Source organism: Amphimedon queenslandica, unplaced genomic scaffold, assembly GCF_000090795.2.
Source record: "Amphimedon queenslandica unplaced genomic scaffold, v1.1 AMPQUscaffold_13475, whole genome shotgun sequence".
In the NCBI taxonomy this organism is placed as follows: domain Eukaryota; kingdom Metazoa; phylum Porifera; class Demospongiae; order Haplosclerida; family Niphatidae; genus Amphimedon; species Amphimedon queenslandica.
In genome coordinates this window covers 114,662-131,219 of record NW_003546289.1, presented here as the reverse complement: position 1 = coordinate 131,219, position 16,558 = coordinate 114,662, and the positions used below count along the sequence as shown (strand labels likewise).

Genomic DNA, 16,558 nt, shown 5'->3' with positions numbered 1-16,558 from the left:
TACATGCCACGAACTTATTGCTAGTTATTTAGAGATACATAGAAACTGCAGTTTTGTCAAAGCTATATATATTCATCAAATATGAAGTCTCTAAATTTGTATATAGCTGATAAAATAAGTGGAATATAATTATTTATCATTAATACTGATTTTGATGCATAGATAATATTGAAGCAGTTAAGTCATGTCTTTTCTAATAATTCAGCATCACTTTTTTGTTTCTGTAGAAACAAAAATAATTAAAAGCACTAGATAGCTAATTATCTCACAGCTATCATCACTTCTTCTTCTGTTGGAACTGTCTGAAAATATTTATCTCTAAGTAACTCTATAACTTCTGTATGCTCAGCTACTGCAGCAACAAGCATTGCAGAATCACCATCCTGTATAAAACATTGATTTATTAAATATTCTTAAAAGCAATCAGTGCCTTTGATAATATTGAAGGGTCTGCGCCATAATTATCAACTAAAAATTCAACTACGTAAGCATGTCCAAGATGAGCAGCAAAATGAACTGGGCAGGCACCCTCCTGTAATAGCAATAATATCATTGTCTATACAGTTTTGATTGTATACATCACGTACTTTAATGGTAGCTGCATTAGGAGATACTCCATAGACTTCAATAAGTACTTGAATAATTTCTAATTGGCCTGCCAGAGCTGCATAATGAATTGGCTCAATGTATTCCTGAAATAAAAAACAACTGTGTCTTAAATTGAACAAGAGATACCAATGCATGATATCTAAGGACTAGAGTGAACCAATTGTCAGTCACTAGTTAAGGAAGCTAGAATTACAAAGTGCTATAATAGCTTTAGGCAGTCTTGAGGCTGTACTTTTGCTGCTCTATAGCTGCTTACCAGAAATAAATTTTTAGCCAAACAACAGGATCTCATTTAAAGAAGGGTTTAGCTTTTAAAGCCATAAGCAGGCTAGTGGTAGTCTCACAAGCCAGACCATTCTCCAGCCCAGCCCAATGACTGTAGGCTGGGGAATAGTCTGGCTTGCAAGACTAGGCTAGTGGATGGTGCTAACGATTATGATGCATGGTTGATTGCCACATGTATACTATAAACAATGCAAAACCATAAATGTGGCACCATGCAGGCATGAAATGGGAAACAATGAATCAACTTGCAAAAGGCCTAGTCTATTTGACCTACATGTTATGGCTTTAAAATATTTATAGCTTTTTTTGGCTCATGTTGATATGAAATGGTGCATGGCTTAATACAACTTACAGTAGTAGCTTTTTCTCTTGGGTCAACTCCAAATTTGTCAATCAAAGTTCTTAATAGCTCTATGTGTCCACCAACTGCAGCACTATGTATTGGTTGCATTCCAGTTGACTATGGAAAGTGTAAATTTAGTATAATTGTAAATATTGTCTATACTTTTGGTGTTGCTTTTGGATCAGCCTTGTGTTCAGTTATATAATGTACAACCAAATTAGTGAGGCCATAAGCAGCAGCACAATTAATTGGCTGCAAATCATCATCATTCTTAAAATTATCATATAATAACTAAATAATCAGCAGTTAAAACATACCCTTGCACTTGGATCAGCATGGTAATTTTTCACAAAAAGATCAAAAATTTCTTTACTCTTTGTTAAATGTATTGGTTGATCTCCAAACTTTCAAAGCTAATGATAAGTCACCACATTATAAAACATGTATACTTTTGTAGTTGCTTTCGGATCAACCCCATAAACTTCAACAAGTAAGCGTATCACATTCTCTTGATTTTTAAAACTTGCATTGTGTATTGGTTGAAAACCACTCTGAAAAATAATTTGACAATAATTACTTAATCTGCTCTTATGCTACATGAGTAACTGCGTCAGGCTTTTGATTGAATTCGTTTATAAGCATTATGACAATATCACTGTGACCCTCTTGAGCAGCATGATGAATTGGTTGCAGTCCATTCTACATAATTAAAATAAAAGATGTTATTTTGTTTAGCAATTGAAATATAAACTTTAGCTTCAGATGAAGGGTCAACTCCATAATTTTCAATAAGACACTTCACAACATTAAGTTTTCCTTGCAGTGCAGCAGAATGAATGGGGCAGTCTCCTTCCTGAATTTTTTGAAATGAAAACATGAAAATAGAATTCTTGTAGTCAAATTTAAGCTTACAATTTTTCTAGAATTAGGATTCACATTATACTTGCTTATCAACAAATGGACAATTGACAAAGATCCATATTCAGCTGCAACATGAATAGGTTGAGATCCACTCTATTGAAGTCAAGTACTATGCATGGAATACTGTACTTACTGGAGTTGCTACATGAGGATTTGCTCCATACTTTTCACACAGAGAGTCTAAAAGTTTATCATGTCCATATTGAGCACAAATATGAAGTATCGTTAAGCCAGACTACAAATATTTTTTAAAACTATGCAACTAATCTTATTAATTTTACATCATCTTCAACCAGAGGATTGACTCCATAATTTTCAATCAGCTCAAATACTAATTCTTTATGACCTTCTGATGCTGCAATATGTATAGGTTGTGATGGCTAAAAACAAATGTATACTATATCTGATACTAATATAATCTATACTTCATCGGTATTAGTGAAAGCTGTAGGACTGCATCCTAAGGTAATGAGAGTTTTAAAACTCCTTATGTGTCCTTTAAGTGCTGCAAAATGAACTGGATTATATCCATCCTTCATGTACATAATACTGCAATTTAAACAAAATAGCAAGACTGCAAGAAGACTAACATTTGTATATGGTTCTAAAGGAGCTTTGCAATCTTTTTTTTAATAGTCTATGACAGGGATATGATTATTTAGTGCAGCAATATGGAGAGAATGAAAGCCAAGCTAAATGATTTAGGGAAATAATAATAAAAATATACAATGAAGTACTTTATTTGGTGTATCAGGAGGAACTTCATACTTTTCAACTAGTGCCTTGACTATATGAAGATGTCCAGCAGCTGTAGCAATATGAATGGGGTGATTACCTTCCTGTTACAACATAATAGTAGAGATTATTAAAACTAATCTATTCTTACATGGTCAGGCAGATTGGGGTCAATTTTTCTTATCTCAATCACTTCACTGATAGTGTCTAATTCACCGTAAAAACTAGCCCTATGAATTAAACTCTCTGGTGATTCAGACTTGTCAGATGAAACTTTTGGAAGAAGTGCAAGAGATTCCTATAATAATGTCTGGTGTTTTATAGTTAATTGTATAGTTAACTGACATGTGCTATGCCTGAGAATATTTCTTTGAAAGTGCCAGCTGGCTACTCAATAAACCTCATCATAAAAACATAACTATTAATAATATACACCTTTTGTAACTGCAAGAATCCCATGTCAATAGAACACCCATAATTCTGAGTTAATAACTCTAATACTTCCAATTTCTTTCCAAATTGAGCCAACTGCACGGGTGTTAGTCCTTCCTAAATATTGAAAATCAAAAGTTTACAGTTTACTGAAAAAAAATTGAACCTTATTCTTAGAATTGGGGTCGACAAAAAAGTTCTCAACCAACATAACTATCACTTCTACTTGTCCATTCATCGTAGCAAAATGTATTGGCTGTGTTCCATTCTATAAATTATTATAATAAACAGTATAGCTCTGTTATCTTTACCTCAGCTTCACAATTAGGATCAGCATGAAATTCTTTTATAAGTAATTCAACAACATCGACTTGTCCATGTTGGCATGCAAAGTGTATAGCTTGAAGTTTTGACTGTATGATTAATAGGAACCATTTTCATATAAATAAAAAATAGCCACCATTATAATACATATAAAGGCATTGTTATCACTGATAATGTTAATTTATGCTTAACTATAATTATTTTCCTAAGCACTTATTGTGTTATTATAACTATGATTTTTACTGATTATTATTTCTGTACTTATTTATTTTTACTTCTTATGTAAGGTTATATAATGCATGCAATGTTGATTACTAGTGTTATGTAATGTTATGCAATATGTGTTTGTGATGCATTACGATGTAAATGTAATTGATGTGTGTATATTTAAGTATGTGCATTTTTTAGATTTAAGAAGGTTTTACCTTATTGATAAGATCATTCATTGATTCCCACAAGGCCCCTCTTTACCTTTCCTTCTCAGTCACTACAGGCATTGTGTTTACAAAACATACTGGCAAAAGCTAGATTTCTAAGTACATAAAAAGCCCTTAATGAATCAGTAAAAATTTAAGTTGTTTTAGGTCACTTTGTGGTTAAGTTTAAACCCAACATGCACTACATGTAGCATGTTTTGGCAGCCTCAATTGATTTAACCTTGTTGAAAGAATAACATTTTCTATTCAAGAAGTTTCCTACTCATTAGTCTTTTCATATGTACACATATGAACTTGGAAAACCTGTCCTTTCTGCAATTGTGTTATTTTTTCAAAGGCACCCTTCATTTATGCATACGTACAACTAGCAGCAGTAGCATGTAATGAGTTGTTTGTATAGTTAGGAAATGTAGCATCAAGAGGCTTGCATAATTTAAAAACTTACGACATCATTTAATGTATTAAGGCCTAAAAATAGATTGACAAATCAGGACTTATTAGGAGCATTTGGAGCTCTATCTAAGGGTCAAAGATAAAAGGCATTTGGGTTTCGTGGCACCCTTCTTTTGTAACAATCCAAGTTTCAAGTTTCAACTATATGAACTTTTCAAACCTAACATTAAAATAAGCTTTTACATAGTCAGGCCCCGCCTCATTGTTGCACAGGGTGGCAACCCCCTGAGAAACAAAGAAGTGGGGCCAGGCTAACTTTTATATTGTCAGTAACTATATCACTGCATATCACATTTTGTTATTCAGCTCCATGATGCACAATTCAGTTTAATAACAAGAGTTAGTCTTCACTGTGCAAGACTTGATAATTTGGAATTAAAGACACACCTCTATAAGGACATTTGATTTTTACTAAGAGCTAATGGGTACATTTGTAATTGTTGTTAAAGTTAAAATATATAAAGTTGCAAAATTTAATTAAAAATTGAGGAGTGTCTTCAGTTGCAAATTAAAAAGTCAAACACAGTGAAGATTAAGTTATCTTCTTAAATAAAATTTACTGAGCTGAAAGACTGAGCCTTTTAATTTATCCATTGCTGAAAGAATATAAAATGACAAAAGATGCAGTTTCTGTGAACATGCAGTTGTTACTAATAAATTATTATAAAATCACAGCAAAGACAGAGCTTAACTCATGAAAGCTGCTAAAGCTGTAGAAGCAACCATTGTAATCATTAGGTTCTAATTACTCAACTGTGAGAAAATTGTATGAACATCAGTGCTTTATTCTACAGAACTTAGTAATAATACAAATTCAATACCGATCAGTTTCATACTGTAATATACAGCCTATAGACCACCCAGAGTGAGGATTACAAAAGCTATGAATTTCATTAATATTTTATATAAGGCACTGCCCACAAGCTGTAATTGGCAGCCATTTCAATTGGCAAATTTGTTAAGGAAGTCAATCATAGGCGGTTGCAGACTCGAAATAAGGCACGGGCTAGAAAGTAAAGGGGCACACAAAGCGCGCCGCAATTTTGACCACACCCCCTTTTTACGTTAATAAAACGGTGTTTTCCTTGATTTTCGTGAATTACGGGTGTGGTCAAGATAGTTTCAAGCATACTGGTACTTCTGACAACTTCTCATGGCTTCTTAAAGCACTGGAAACTGCTGAAATTATGATCAGGGGGTTAGATAACTCTGTTAAGAGACTTGGTAGTGATGCAAGAGTCCAGGATTTGTGTAATTTGACAACTTGAGTAATTGAGCAACCAAAATTAACCCAGGCACAGCCCGGGCCTGGAACCACCTATGAAGTCAATGGAGGCACGAAGAAAATGCCTCACTTACCTGCTATAACTCTATCAAAAGCTAAAAAGTGCTTGTTATAAGACAAAATAGCTATACCTTTAAGTTTCCCGGTAATAAATTTGGTCAAATTTGCTCCAAAATTCTTAATACAAGTTTGTTTTTATGTTGGCCTGTTTGTTCTCCATTGAAAGTTACCAACCAAAATGGCAACCAGAATTTATAGACCTCTCGAGGTGAAAATGAACTACGTCACAAGAGTAAATACGGCAATGGGTGTGGTGGAGAAGGAAATAAATTCCATGGACAGCAACTTTCTATGGTGAACCAATGAGCAAAAGCAGAAAGCAAGCTATAGTAAAGAATCTACTGCATATTGCACCAAATCTGTTTTATGAGATGCTTGGTAGCACCCATTCTTTCTTCCAACCAACTTTTGTAGCTTGAAAGAGCTCCAGACCTCCTAGACAAATCATTTTTATAGTTTACTCCATTCCTTCTTCATTGAATCTTGCCGTCCAAAATGGCAGCCAATTATTATGTGTAGGTGGATACCATATCTTAAAATAATGATATTCATACACCTAGTTCGAGAGGTCTATTTCATACTAAACCATGCCGCCTTATTTCCATAATAATCTTCCCACGCAAGCAATTCTCACTCTGGGTGGTCTATATGAGGACAATCACATAAACTAACCATTGCCTGCGCTGTTATATCAACACCAGAAAGACTACCAAGATACTTGACAATGTTAATGTGACCAGCCATTGCTGCAATGTGTATTGGCTGAATATTGTCCTACAAATATTATAGATCTATGACATAAGTGATTGCATTATGAAAGTATTACCTCACATACAGTAGTTGGGTCAATTTTATACTCCTCAACTAATAGCTTCAACACATCCAGTTGATTATGTGCCGAAGCCAAATGTATAAGATCAAACTTGGTATTCTTTAGAGCATTATTATACATACATACATATTCAGTTAGATCTAAGTAGTGATCAGTCCAGTTCCTACCTTAAGAAAAACGTTTGGGCTGACTTCCTTTCCCAGTAAATATTTCACCACTTCAAGGTGTCCCCTGCTAGTAGCAATATGAATAGCTTGAAACCCATTGCAGTTGGTGACATTTGAGGGTACTGTTTCATTTTCAATGAACCTCTGAATCCTTTCTATCTCACCTTTCTCCACTGCTTCGAAAAAAGAGTCAATCTCAGAGTCAGACCTCTTCTCAGACATAGCATCGATGCGGGATCGGAGCCTTCGGAGGCACACCCACAAATATGATTAGATAATCCACACCCAAGAGCTCTGGTCTACACCCATTCAGTGGCATTCACCCAACCGCACCCAACAACCAAACAAAAGCTAAGATAAAAGTATGGACAGGACAATAAGTAAGAAAAATTTAAGCCTTTAAGTTTAATAATAATTTTTGTCAAGGCTTCGATGAAATTCAAGATGTTTTTCGTCTTATCAGAAGTGTGAAAGATAAATGGGAGAGCATTGGAGCTGGGTTTGGAATCGACCCTTCTACCTTAAGCAAGGTTAAGGAAGATGAACATGACGTAAAAGACAAGTGTCTCTATGCTACTTTGAATATCTGGTTGCATGGAAAATCTAGCAGCAATTTTCATAGTTGGAGAACATTGTTAAAAGTGTTGAAATCTGAAGATGTGAATGAGGGCACTCTTGCTGAGTCAATCATGGCTAAGAAAGGTGTGTACAGCTGTAATTATTATTTAGTGTATATTTTAGCTGGAAAAACAGGGTTTCAAAGAGGTCCAAGTCTGGTAAGATGTGGCCTGACTACTCCAAATCATGAATTATCGTCACATGAAGAGCAGAGTAAGGATTTCATAGCATGCACAGTACATGTACATGGAATCTTAGAGCGTTTCAGTATGACGTAACAGCATGCATAATAATTACTTTTGTGTGGCAAAAAGGCTACTTTGTCATTCACGGGAGCAGATATGAGTTTTATGAATAGCATCACTCCTCTTTTGATTTTTACCAATGTGCAGGCTAGTTTTAGTTAGAAAATGAGATGGCTTTTGTTAGTAATAGTTAGTTATAGAAATTTTTGATTTTAGTTACTTTCATGAATCTAAAAAAATTTAGTTAGTAATAGTTAATTACCTAGAAGTAATCTGGCCTAACTAAAAGGGTTTTAGTTTTAGTTGTAGTTAACTAAAACAACTCTATAGTGCAGGCTGTACCTTTTTTACAAGCCCATGTTATTCTGATGTGCTAATTTTACTGAGATTAGAGTTGCTGCATGTAATGTAGCAAAAATTAAGCTAAAATACTTTTACAACAAAAAATGAATAAAACATGTAACCTCATCTACATACATGTATTATACATGTCTTACATACATTGTAATTACAAAATACACCATCAAATGACTGTAACAGGAATAATAAGGGCTTAAATTCAATCACCCCCCTCAATACGTACTTTATACCGGTTTATTTTTATGGTAAAATATTTTCGAGAATTTTGTTAGTTTGTGATCATTTGCAAAAAGTTTTACCGCAAAATTATGCTCTCCATTGCCACATGGTGCAGTCTGCAAGCATTTGCAAAAATTAATTTCGCAAAATCTTAGATATGCAAGATTTGTGAAAATTTTCCACCGCAAAAATAAACTGGCATATAGTAACTGTTGTGCTATCAGTGTAGGTCCCTTGTTAATGCCATGATTGTTGTTATATATTTTATCATTTTATGGTATGCTTTTATGGAAAGTTATGATGTTACTTATCTATCATACTCAATATAACTATTGAGTATGATAGACAACTTTCCACCATATGTGTACTGTGTAAAGCAAAAGGAAATTTAAAGTGCTGCATGCAGCCTTTAAATGAGTAATTACTATGTGATATCAAGCAATAATTTGTACCACCATGGATATTATACAAATATTTGCATAACTGGACAAATTAATTTATTGAAATTTTTCTAGACATATGGTATAAAATTTTGGAACTATAAACTAATGCATGTGCATAGTTTTTAATTTGAGACTGAGCCTGTAATAGGCACTGACATATGTTGCTACAATAGTGTATCCCATTTTGCAAACCATGGGTGGTTGGCTACCTTGTCCCACTGAACCCTTTGGTATACATGTATAACTATAATTAGACAATGTTGGAAGCACATACAATATGCCATTCATTGTATTCTGTTCTTATTTTGATGAAAATTTTTCCCTCAAATAATAGCTCTGATGCTAGATAATTTTGTTAAAAGTCAATACCATGCACCCAGAAATAGTAGATTTATCACCAATCTGTCAATCTGCCAATTTTAATTCCCTATCAAAATTTTGGCTATACAGTAGTAGTATAATTATTCTAATGTTGGATTTATAATTGCAACATAGATCATTGTGTTATAAAGTTAGCATTAATTGGCACAAAAAAGACAATATTTATACTGTTTTTGGCTAGTGTCATAATGCACTAGACAATGTTATTTTCACTGTCTTGAAGTAATGCATGTACATTGCAATTATATTAATTGTAATTTTATCTTTTAGGATCAGCAGTTATACTTACCTTGAATCATCTGCCATTTCTTTTGGAGCATCTTGAATGTGTTGCTTCAAAGTGGAAACAAATTGGTGTTTACTTAAACATTCCACAAGGTCATCTTGACAATATAATAAGTACACCTACTCTTTTGTCAGGTGGTCCTGTAAGTTTCTTACATGAATTACTAACCTATTGGCTAAGGCAAAGCAATCCAAATGCAGATAAGCTCTTGACTGCTCTGAAAAAAACTGGAGAGCATCAACTCTCTTGTACTTTAAAGAAATTTTTTGATCTTGGAAATCACAATGCAGGTATGTGACGTTATAGACCTTTTCACGATACGCGACTGATGGAATGTTAATGAGATGTAAATTGTATTCATGATTGGGTGCAATCACTGGGAGGAAGTGCAGTGCATGCTACCTTAGCATAGATATACTGAGAATGAGCCAATATTTACAGCATTTCAAAAAGATACATGAAACAGGTAAGATTATTAGGAGTAGCAGATGATCCTTATAATTATACCGTAGGATGATTAATATTCACGACTGCTAATAAAAAACAAATAAAGAAGTTTAATTAAATACCATGGAAACCTATTGAGTGTTGCTATGACAATTAACCATGTCGGGCTTGTGTTTATACAACTACAGTATTCAGCAGGCTATTCTTTTAGCAGCTTTAATGGAACCATCCAGACTCCAGTTCTCTAATCTCTATATGGATCGCTACCTTCAAGCTCTTTGCTGCAAAATTAGTGCTGGTCAGTCGGTCATGATTATAAAGCACACCCAAGTCAATAAACTGGTTAACCCTAACTAACTATAGAATGGGTGGAGACTCCCATAAAGACGTGGCTGTACGGCAAGACAGAGTGAGTAGTGAATTTCTAAAAAGAACTGGCTAAAACAGCTTCAAAGAGACCAAGGATTAGTAATAGCAAGAAGAATAACAACTCAAGAACACTGCAGCTTTGTGCTGTGCTTCAATACCGCACCATTTTCAATTAAAATAGCATCCGGTCGCCATGGCAATTACTAGCAGCGGAAAAATTTGCAAATATTAGCAGTCGCGAATTTTGACCTCAAGTTGTTGGCATATGTTTGGGTACTGTATCAAAAGGCCAGGTGTTTTACACAAGAGGAACTACTAGACGAAAAGAGCCTGCAGGCTTATAATTTTTCCAGAGTGGTTTTGTTTGTACTGTAATATTACATATCCTGAAGCTCTTTTTTGGCTGCCAGTGCTATTGTCTCACAGCTGCTGTCCATCTTTTACAGTATTCCTCATCATTTAGATGGAATCTAAAGAATTTTAATTCCTTTTTCTTGCCTAACTAGTTATTACATTTAATTTCACTCCAGTTTTTAGGCATCTCAACCAGAGACACTGCTATAATCTTTTCCTCGGTGGGTGTAGCCTCAGTGCACCCTATTGTGAATACAATTTACATCTCGTTAAAATTCCACAAGTCACGTATTGTGAAAAGGTCTACACTCTACAGTAGCTATAAAATATGCTTTAATTTTTATAGCTATAAATAATGCAAGTCATTCTGTGATGAAAACTTCACTAGAACCATATTTATTGGAGCAATATGTCAGAAGTCTTTACAAAAACCAAACAATTGATGGGCAACAGCATCAATGGCCACCCACATTGGAAGTGGAATACATTAATTTGGTCCTTATTACACAGGAAAATGTGTTACAGCATGCACATCAGAAAGCTTTGATACAAAAAAGTGGGGATATTACATTCATCACAGAACAAGATGAATTTCGAGGGAAGTGCCTTGCTTTTGAAGATATAATGAATTATGAATGCAATCGAAAAAAGGTCATTATTATTGAAGGATGTCCAGGTATTGGAAAAACTACTCTTGCAAGCAAGCTCTGTCAAGAATGGTCAGAAAAAAGACAGATGTTGGAATTTAAGCTACTACTCTATATACCTTTGCGTTCTCCTTTAATGAGGACAGCTCAATCCATTGATGAACTTTTAGAGTATTATGGTGATAATTATACCAGTAATGATGTTCTTCTCATTAAAAAAAATCAAGGTAGAGATGTTGTTTTTATTTTAGATGGGTGGGATGAATTGCGGCCTTCTTGTCGAAGCATTGACATGTTTTTTCCAGGCCTAATTTATGGAAAATTTTTACCAGAGTCTACTATTGTAGTGACATCTCGTCCAGGAGCCACTATTGACATTAGAAGGCATGCTAACAGAATTGTGGAAATTTTGGGTTTTACAGAAGATCAAATTAAACAATACATAATGTCATATTTTAAGACCAATGAAAAAGCTGGCCAAAAGCTGGTAGAAGATTTAAAATCGTATCCCAATGTTGCTAGTACCTGTTATGTGGCTATAAATTTGACAATAGTTTGCTATGTTTATCATGTTAGTGATCATCAATTGCCATCTACTCTTACTGAAGTATATGAGCTTTTTATTATTCATACTTTGAAGCGTCACTTTAAACGATTGTCTGATTCTAATGAAATTGATCTAGAAACCATTGGAGATTGTGACAAATCGGTAAATGGAATAATAAAAGTTTTGGCAAACATGGCACTAAAAAGTCTGCAAAATAATGACCTTAGTTTTACAAAGCAGGAACTAATAAATGCAGTAGGTGTTGTTGATGAAGAAGAGGCTCTTTTTGATGGCTTTGGCTTGCTCAAGAATGTAATTGCTTTTGAGAAGAGTGGAACAAAATCATACTATCACTTCCTTCACTTGACAATTCATGAATTCCTTGCAGCTTATAGTGTCTCTTTGATGACTGATACAAATCGATGGGACTGGTTGACGAAATATTTGCGAGATGAGAGATTTGAAATGGTTTTAAAATTTTACTGTGGCATGGACAAATTTCAGTCACATTCTACTCGCATTCTTTTCTCTACTCAGAATATATATGGTGTCCCATTTACACTGGAATGCATATATGAAGGGCAATGGAGAGATGGCTGTAAAAATGTAGCCAAACAAACATCAAGCTCTTTATCCATTGTTCGACCAATTCAACCTTACAGAGCTCTTGTCTATGGCTATATAATGGCAACTTCAGAGAGCCAATGGGAACTTCACTGGTGTAATAATGCCTTTGGAGAGCAAGAACTAAGGTGTCTTAGACGTTATCTTGTTTGTGCTCCACTTACTTTAGCTAAAATTGTCTTAATAAATAATACAGCACTGTCAAGCAATATTATTGACTCACTATCTGAGATTCTTAAGTCTCAGAAGGAACTTACTTACGTTGCTATTAATAATTGCCACCTTCATGATAGCTTTGTTAAAGAGATTTGCAGATCTATTCGTGGTCTACAATTCATTCAAGTCCTTGAAATAGTTAAAAATGATAAACTCCCGATCAAAGATCTTTGTGCCATGCTTCATACTTTGCCATCACTCCAACAGCTAAAACTCTATGGTAATAATATTGATAAAGTTGGCCAGGATGAAGTGATGTTTGCTGTTTCTGAAGAAACTGAAGTTATATTTCACTGCTAAAAAGATACAAATTTTAGACTGCCAATAAATCTTAATTTTTCAAACTCTGCTTTGTATATGCAAAATTAAAAGTTATATTTTATTTATATAAAAAAAATGAATTTTACAAAACCCAAAGTAATCAAAGATTTACAAAATTATAGTTTGAGTCTTTCTGCAAGTGAGTACATAGTTTTTTTTTAAGAGTCTCTCTAACTAAGAAAAATCTGGAATATATATACTGTTTCTTGCTACCATGCAGTCAACCCATGAAAGTAACTTTTATCCCTATTGTACACTACAGACTCAATCCCAAACCCACAAAATTAAAATTTTTACGTTCTTTCATTAACCAAATACTTGAGCATAATAAACTACTACTTATATACTATCCACCAGATTTCCTTATAGTCCATACATTTGCTGATCCTCATTTAGTGTCATTGGATGGGACACAATATACATTCAATGGTCATGGTGAATTTATTATAGTACAATCACTCAATGGTTCACTAATGGTTCAAGCAAGAATGACGGAACCACTATCAACTAGTGACAGTAATGAGACTCTCATTGGTAGTGGGACACAGTCATTACTGCAATAGCAGCTAAACACAATGAATCAGACAGTGTCCGGTTTGAGGTTGTTAACAATCAACTGATAGTGTTAGTGAATGGAGACAAAATTGATTTCTCGGAAGTAGCTGAGCAATATTTTAAGAACTTAACAGTCCTGGATAAAGGAAATGATACAATTTCAGCTACAATAGCCAATAGAATAACAATAACTGTTACAGAGAATGTCAATATGTTAGCTAATGTATCGGTTACTCTTTCAGATAGTTACTATGGGAGCACTGTTGGTTTATTGGGTCTGTATAATGGTAAACCAGAGGATGATCTGCTATCAAGAAATGGAAACACAACTCTACCCTCTAATGCCAGCACTGAAGAGATTCATTATGAGTTTGGACTAACGTGTAAGTAAAATTTATGTTTGCATAATTTCATTGCTCATGCAGGGATTATTGCAAACCCTCATGATAGTCTTGTCACTTATGATGAATTTGGTAGTTGGAGCACATTTTATAGACCAGAGTACAAACCAATATTTGAGCCACAATTTAATGACTCAACACTTGAAGAAGAAGCTCAAGAGGTACATATGTGTATACAGTATTAATTGAAATATCAAATGATGCATCATTACAATAACTAGATATGTGGTAATAACAAGCTTTGTTTAATTGTTTGATATTGCTGCTACTGGTGATGTGAATATTGGACAGTCAACAAAAGAAACTGGAAAGGATTTAACTGTTTTTGCTGAACTTTTGAAGCCTAGTAAGATACATTGTAACAATTGAATAGATAAAATAACAATATCTTGTTAGTTGTACTTGTTTGTGATCCTCCTTACATATATGGGGCTTGTATGGGCAAAAGTACATGCTTTTGCTCAGAAGGATATAATGAAACTATGTGCAATGAAACTAGTAAGAATATTATGTTACTGTTGTAACTTATTGTTATAATTCATTGATAATGTAGCAATACAGAACTGTCAGGAAAATTTTGTCTTAACGATGCTACATGTCAAATTGTAGCTGGGAATTATTTGTGTATATGTTCTAATGGTTTCACTGGACCAAACTGTGGTAGGTATTAATTATGTACATGCATGCACAGTATTAACAAGTGGTATATATTATTGTGATTTTCATGAATAATAATAATTGATATTAGGAAATTTTACATTTTAGGTACTAACATTTTTTCCAGCAGTTTTCTTCCAATGAGTTCAGGCTCTTCTTCCCTAGGACACAATGAAGCAGGTTCAGCTATTAGTCAAAATGTTATGATTGGATTAGCAGTTTGTGTTATGGTCCTTGTCATTAGAATTATAGCTGTAGTAGTTTGTTTGTGTGTCTTGAAAAAGATGATAGTAAAGGGGAGTGAAGAAGACAATCAATTAGTAAATGAGAAGTATGAACTGAAGTGATTGTTCCTATTTTATTAATTTTAGCTATAGTTTAGACTGTTATGCATCATGGTTAGTATTGTATTCCTAATTCACTATGAAAACAACATAAAGCATTAATTGTGTGGACAATTTGACCCTATTATGCAAGTTTTGCTTTGAAGTTGACACAAAATTGGCCAATTTTAATTCTGTGTATTGTGATTTGCGGTGACTTTAATCCTTCCTTTTGTGTTACACTTAAATATGATGCCAATTAAAACAGGCAAATTTATTCAATTCTTATTGCAAAATAAATTGTCTACAACATTTGGTACATTTAGAGGCTGCACTGTTAATTCTGAGGATCATGTATATTAAGTTGTGAGAAAAATTTTATTTTATAACGTAAGTTTATGAACAAACTTAAACACTACACAACTACATCTAAAAATATTATTTATCCCTAATGTTAGTAGCAATATGATGTTTTCCTTCTTTATCCAGTGCTGTAGCTAATGATGACCAACTGGGACCTCCTTTCTCTCTCACTTTATCTTTTCCTCTTAACCAGGCAGACATACACTGTCTGAAGTACTTCTTAGAGTCTCCATTATTATCTTCATTATTGTCTTCTAGTGTAGGCTGATACAGTCCTAGCTGAAGACCAAGATCATGCCATATATGGCGAGGTAAATAATTGAGTATTGTGCCTTTCTTTCTGTTTGGATGACTAAAATAAATCAATAATATATAAATAAATACAAATAAAATTCGTTCCTCCTTCATAACGCATTAAAAGTACCCTCTATTTTGGTGGATGAATCAAGTTAATCATTATAAACATGCATGTACCATATAGCAGCAAAAATTGGCTTGTTGATTAGCAAATTAATGATAAAATAGTAATCAAAAACTCTGCTGTACTCAATTTGCAAGTACAAAAACCACAAATACATTGCAATTATAGAATTGCCAAATTTTCTTGCTATACAATAGGTATCAGGCTTGACTTACACTTTTAACAAGCTCTGTTGCCTGAGTATGAGTGTCAGCTCCCTAAAGGAAAAAAGGAGATACAAATAGGAAGGAAGATAATATACAGGTATGAGGTATGTACAACAAGCTCACATCCCATCCTTATATCATAGCCTGCACATCGATTAACTTGTTAAAGCACCCATATTTTTTTCTATTCTGTAATAATTCAATGTTCACTAAAGCAATTACAAATGAACTGGCCTAGTATACAATATTACTTTATTACACATGTACATGCTAATAATAAGATCAAAGTAACCACAAATTTACTTTCAATGAAGTTTAATAGTGGATGGTGAGCTTACACTTTGAAATCTGCTCCTGTACCATGGGTTTCCCACAAAGCATGCTAAGTGAGCTAAACAGCATGCTTCATGAGCATACAAGCAATGCAATATCTAGAACATGGCTTTTTGAGGTACTTTAAAAACGTAAGACAGACAACCAAGAGAGTTCACATGAGACCTGAGAGGATGTCACTGTAGATGTATTTTATGTACAGGAGTGTAGATCTATTCATTAAATACATTTTTGATGGGGTAGTTGCAGTTGCTTTAGTCTTTCAGTAAAATATTCATCAATAGATCTATATTATAGTTTTTATGCTCAGGATCACCTTAATAACCAGCCCAGTGAGCC

At 34.0% G+C, this 16,558-nt stretch overlaps 3 protein-coding genes across 5 annotated transcripts; 1 reads left to right on the top strand and 2 right to left on the bottom strand.

The window, feature by feature from the left end:
* Positions 1 to 46: 46 nt before the first annotated feature.
* LOC100640915 (ankyrin-1-like) lies at positions 47 to 7,142 on the bottom strand. The gene is made up of 23 exons (XM_019994362.1): positions 6,884 to 7,142; positions 6,711 to 6,815; positions 6,557 to 6,658; positions 3,637 to 3,738; positions 3,492 to 3,593; positions 3,329 to 3,442; positions 3,239 to 3,280; positions 3,045 to 3,191; positions 2,896 to 2,997; positions 2,584 to 2,691; positions 2,440 to 2,538; positions 2,292 to 2,393; positions 2,150 to 2,251; positions 1,989 to 2,090; positions 1,835 to 1,936; positions 1,687 to 1,788; positions 1,555 to 1,641; positions 1,400 to 1,507; positions 1,247 to 1,354; positions 588 to 692; positions 431 to 532; positions 270 to 383; positions 47 to 221 (listed from the first exon to the last, which is right to left on the bottom strand). The coding sequence occupies exons 1-23, from the start codon at positions 7,103 to 7,105 to the stop codon at positions 183 to 185; spliced, it is 2,418 nt and encodes an 805-aa protein (XP_019849921.1). The 5' UTR covers positions 7,106 to 7,142; the 3' UTR covers positions 47 to 182.
* Positions 7,143 to 7,184: 42 nt separating this feature from the next.
* Positions 7,185 to 15,174, top strand: LOC109580801 (NACHT, LRR and PYD domains-containing protein 1-like). 3 transcript variants are annotated; one of them, XR_002184367.1, is made up of 10 exons: positions 7,185 to 7,263; positions 7,310 to 7,585; positions 7,625 to 7,714; positions 9,420 to 9,725; positions 13,758 to 13,898; positions 13,941 to 14,077; positions 14,138 to 14,262; positions 14,313 to 14,414; positions 14,470 to 14,576; positions 14,682 to 15,174. XR_002184367.1 is itself a non-coding variant. In XM_019994337.1 (5 exons), exons 1-5 carry the CDS (start codon positions 7,248 to 7,250, stop codon positions 12,937 to 12,939), a joined length of 2,664 nt encoding a protein of 887 aa, XP_019849896.1. In that variant the 5' UTR covers positions 7,185 to 7,247; the 3' UTR covers positions 12,940 to 13,843. The 3 variants fall into 3 exon arrangements, 2 of the variants coding, with proteins under 2 accessions (XP_019849896.1, XP_019849895.1); XM_019994337.1 differs by lacking the exons at positions 13,941 to 14,077; positions 14,138 to 14,262; positions 14,313 to 14,414; positions 14,470 to 14,576; positions 14,682 to 15,174 and having other exon boundaries at positions 7,637 to 7,714; positions 10,952 to 13,843; XM_019994336.1 differs by lacking the exons at positions 13,941 to 14,077; positions 14,138 to 14,262; positions 14,313 to 14,414; positions 14,470 to 14,576; positions 14,682 to 15,174 and having other exon boundaries at positions 10,952 to 13,843.
* A 98-nt stretch (positions 15,175 to 15,272) lies between these two features.
* Positions 15,273 to 16,062, bottom strand: LOC109580809 (uncharacterized). Its single transcript, XM_019994361.1, has 3 exons — positions 16,047 to 16,062; positions 15,896 to 16,004; positions 15,273 to 15,611 (listed from the first exon to the last, which is right to left on the bottom strand). Exons 1-3 carry the CDS (start codon positions 16,060 to 16,062, stop codon positions 15,335 to 15,337), a joined length of 402 nt encoding a protein of 133 aa, XP_019849920.1. The 3' UTR covers positions 15,273 to 15,334.
* Positions 16,063 to 16,558: the final 496 nt, after the last annotated feature.

Bases quoted from the DNA above. Each gene is read 5' to 3' on its own strand.
- LOC100640915 (XM_019994362.1), bottom strand. From the start codon at position 7,105: ATGTCTGAGAAGAGGTCTGACTCTGAGATTGACTCTTTTTTCGAAGCA. The intron at 2,539-2,583 runs GTATAGATTATA...ATTTGTTTTTAG, and splicing joins CTTTCACTAATACCGATGAA to CCATCACAACCTATACATAT. The intron at 2,091-2,149 runs GTAAGCTTAAAT...CAAAAAATTCAG, and splicing joins ATCCTAATTCTAGAAAAATT to GAAGGAGACTGCCCCATTCA.
- LOC109580801 (XM_019994336.1), top strand. The intron at 7,715-9,419 runs GTAAGGATTTCA...TTTATCTTTTAG, and splicing joins ATCGTCACATGAAGAGCAGA to GATCAGCAGTTATACTTACC. The intron at 9,726-10,951 runs GTATGTGACGTT...TAATTTTTATAG, and splicing joins TCTTGGAAATCACAATGCAG to CTATAAATAATGCAAGTCAT.
- LOC109580809 (XM_019994361.1), bottom strand. The intron at 15,612-15,895 runs GTAAGTCAAGCC...GATTTATTTTAG, and splicing joins CAACAGAGCTTGTTAAAAGT to TCATCCAAACAGAAAGAAAG.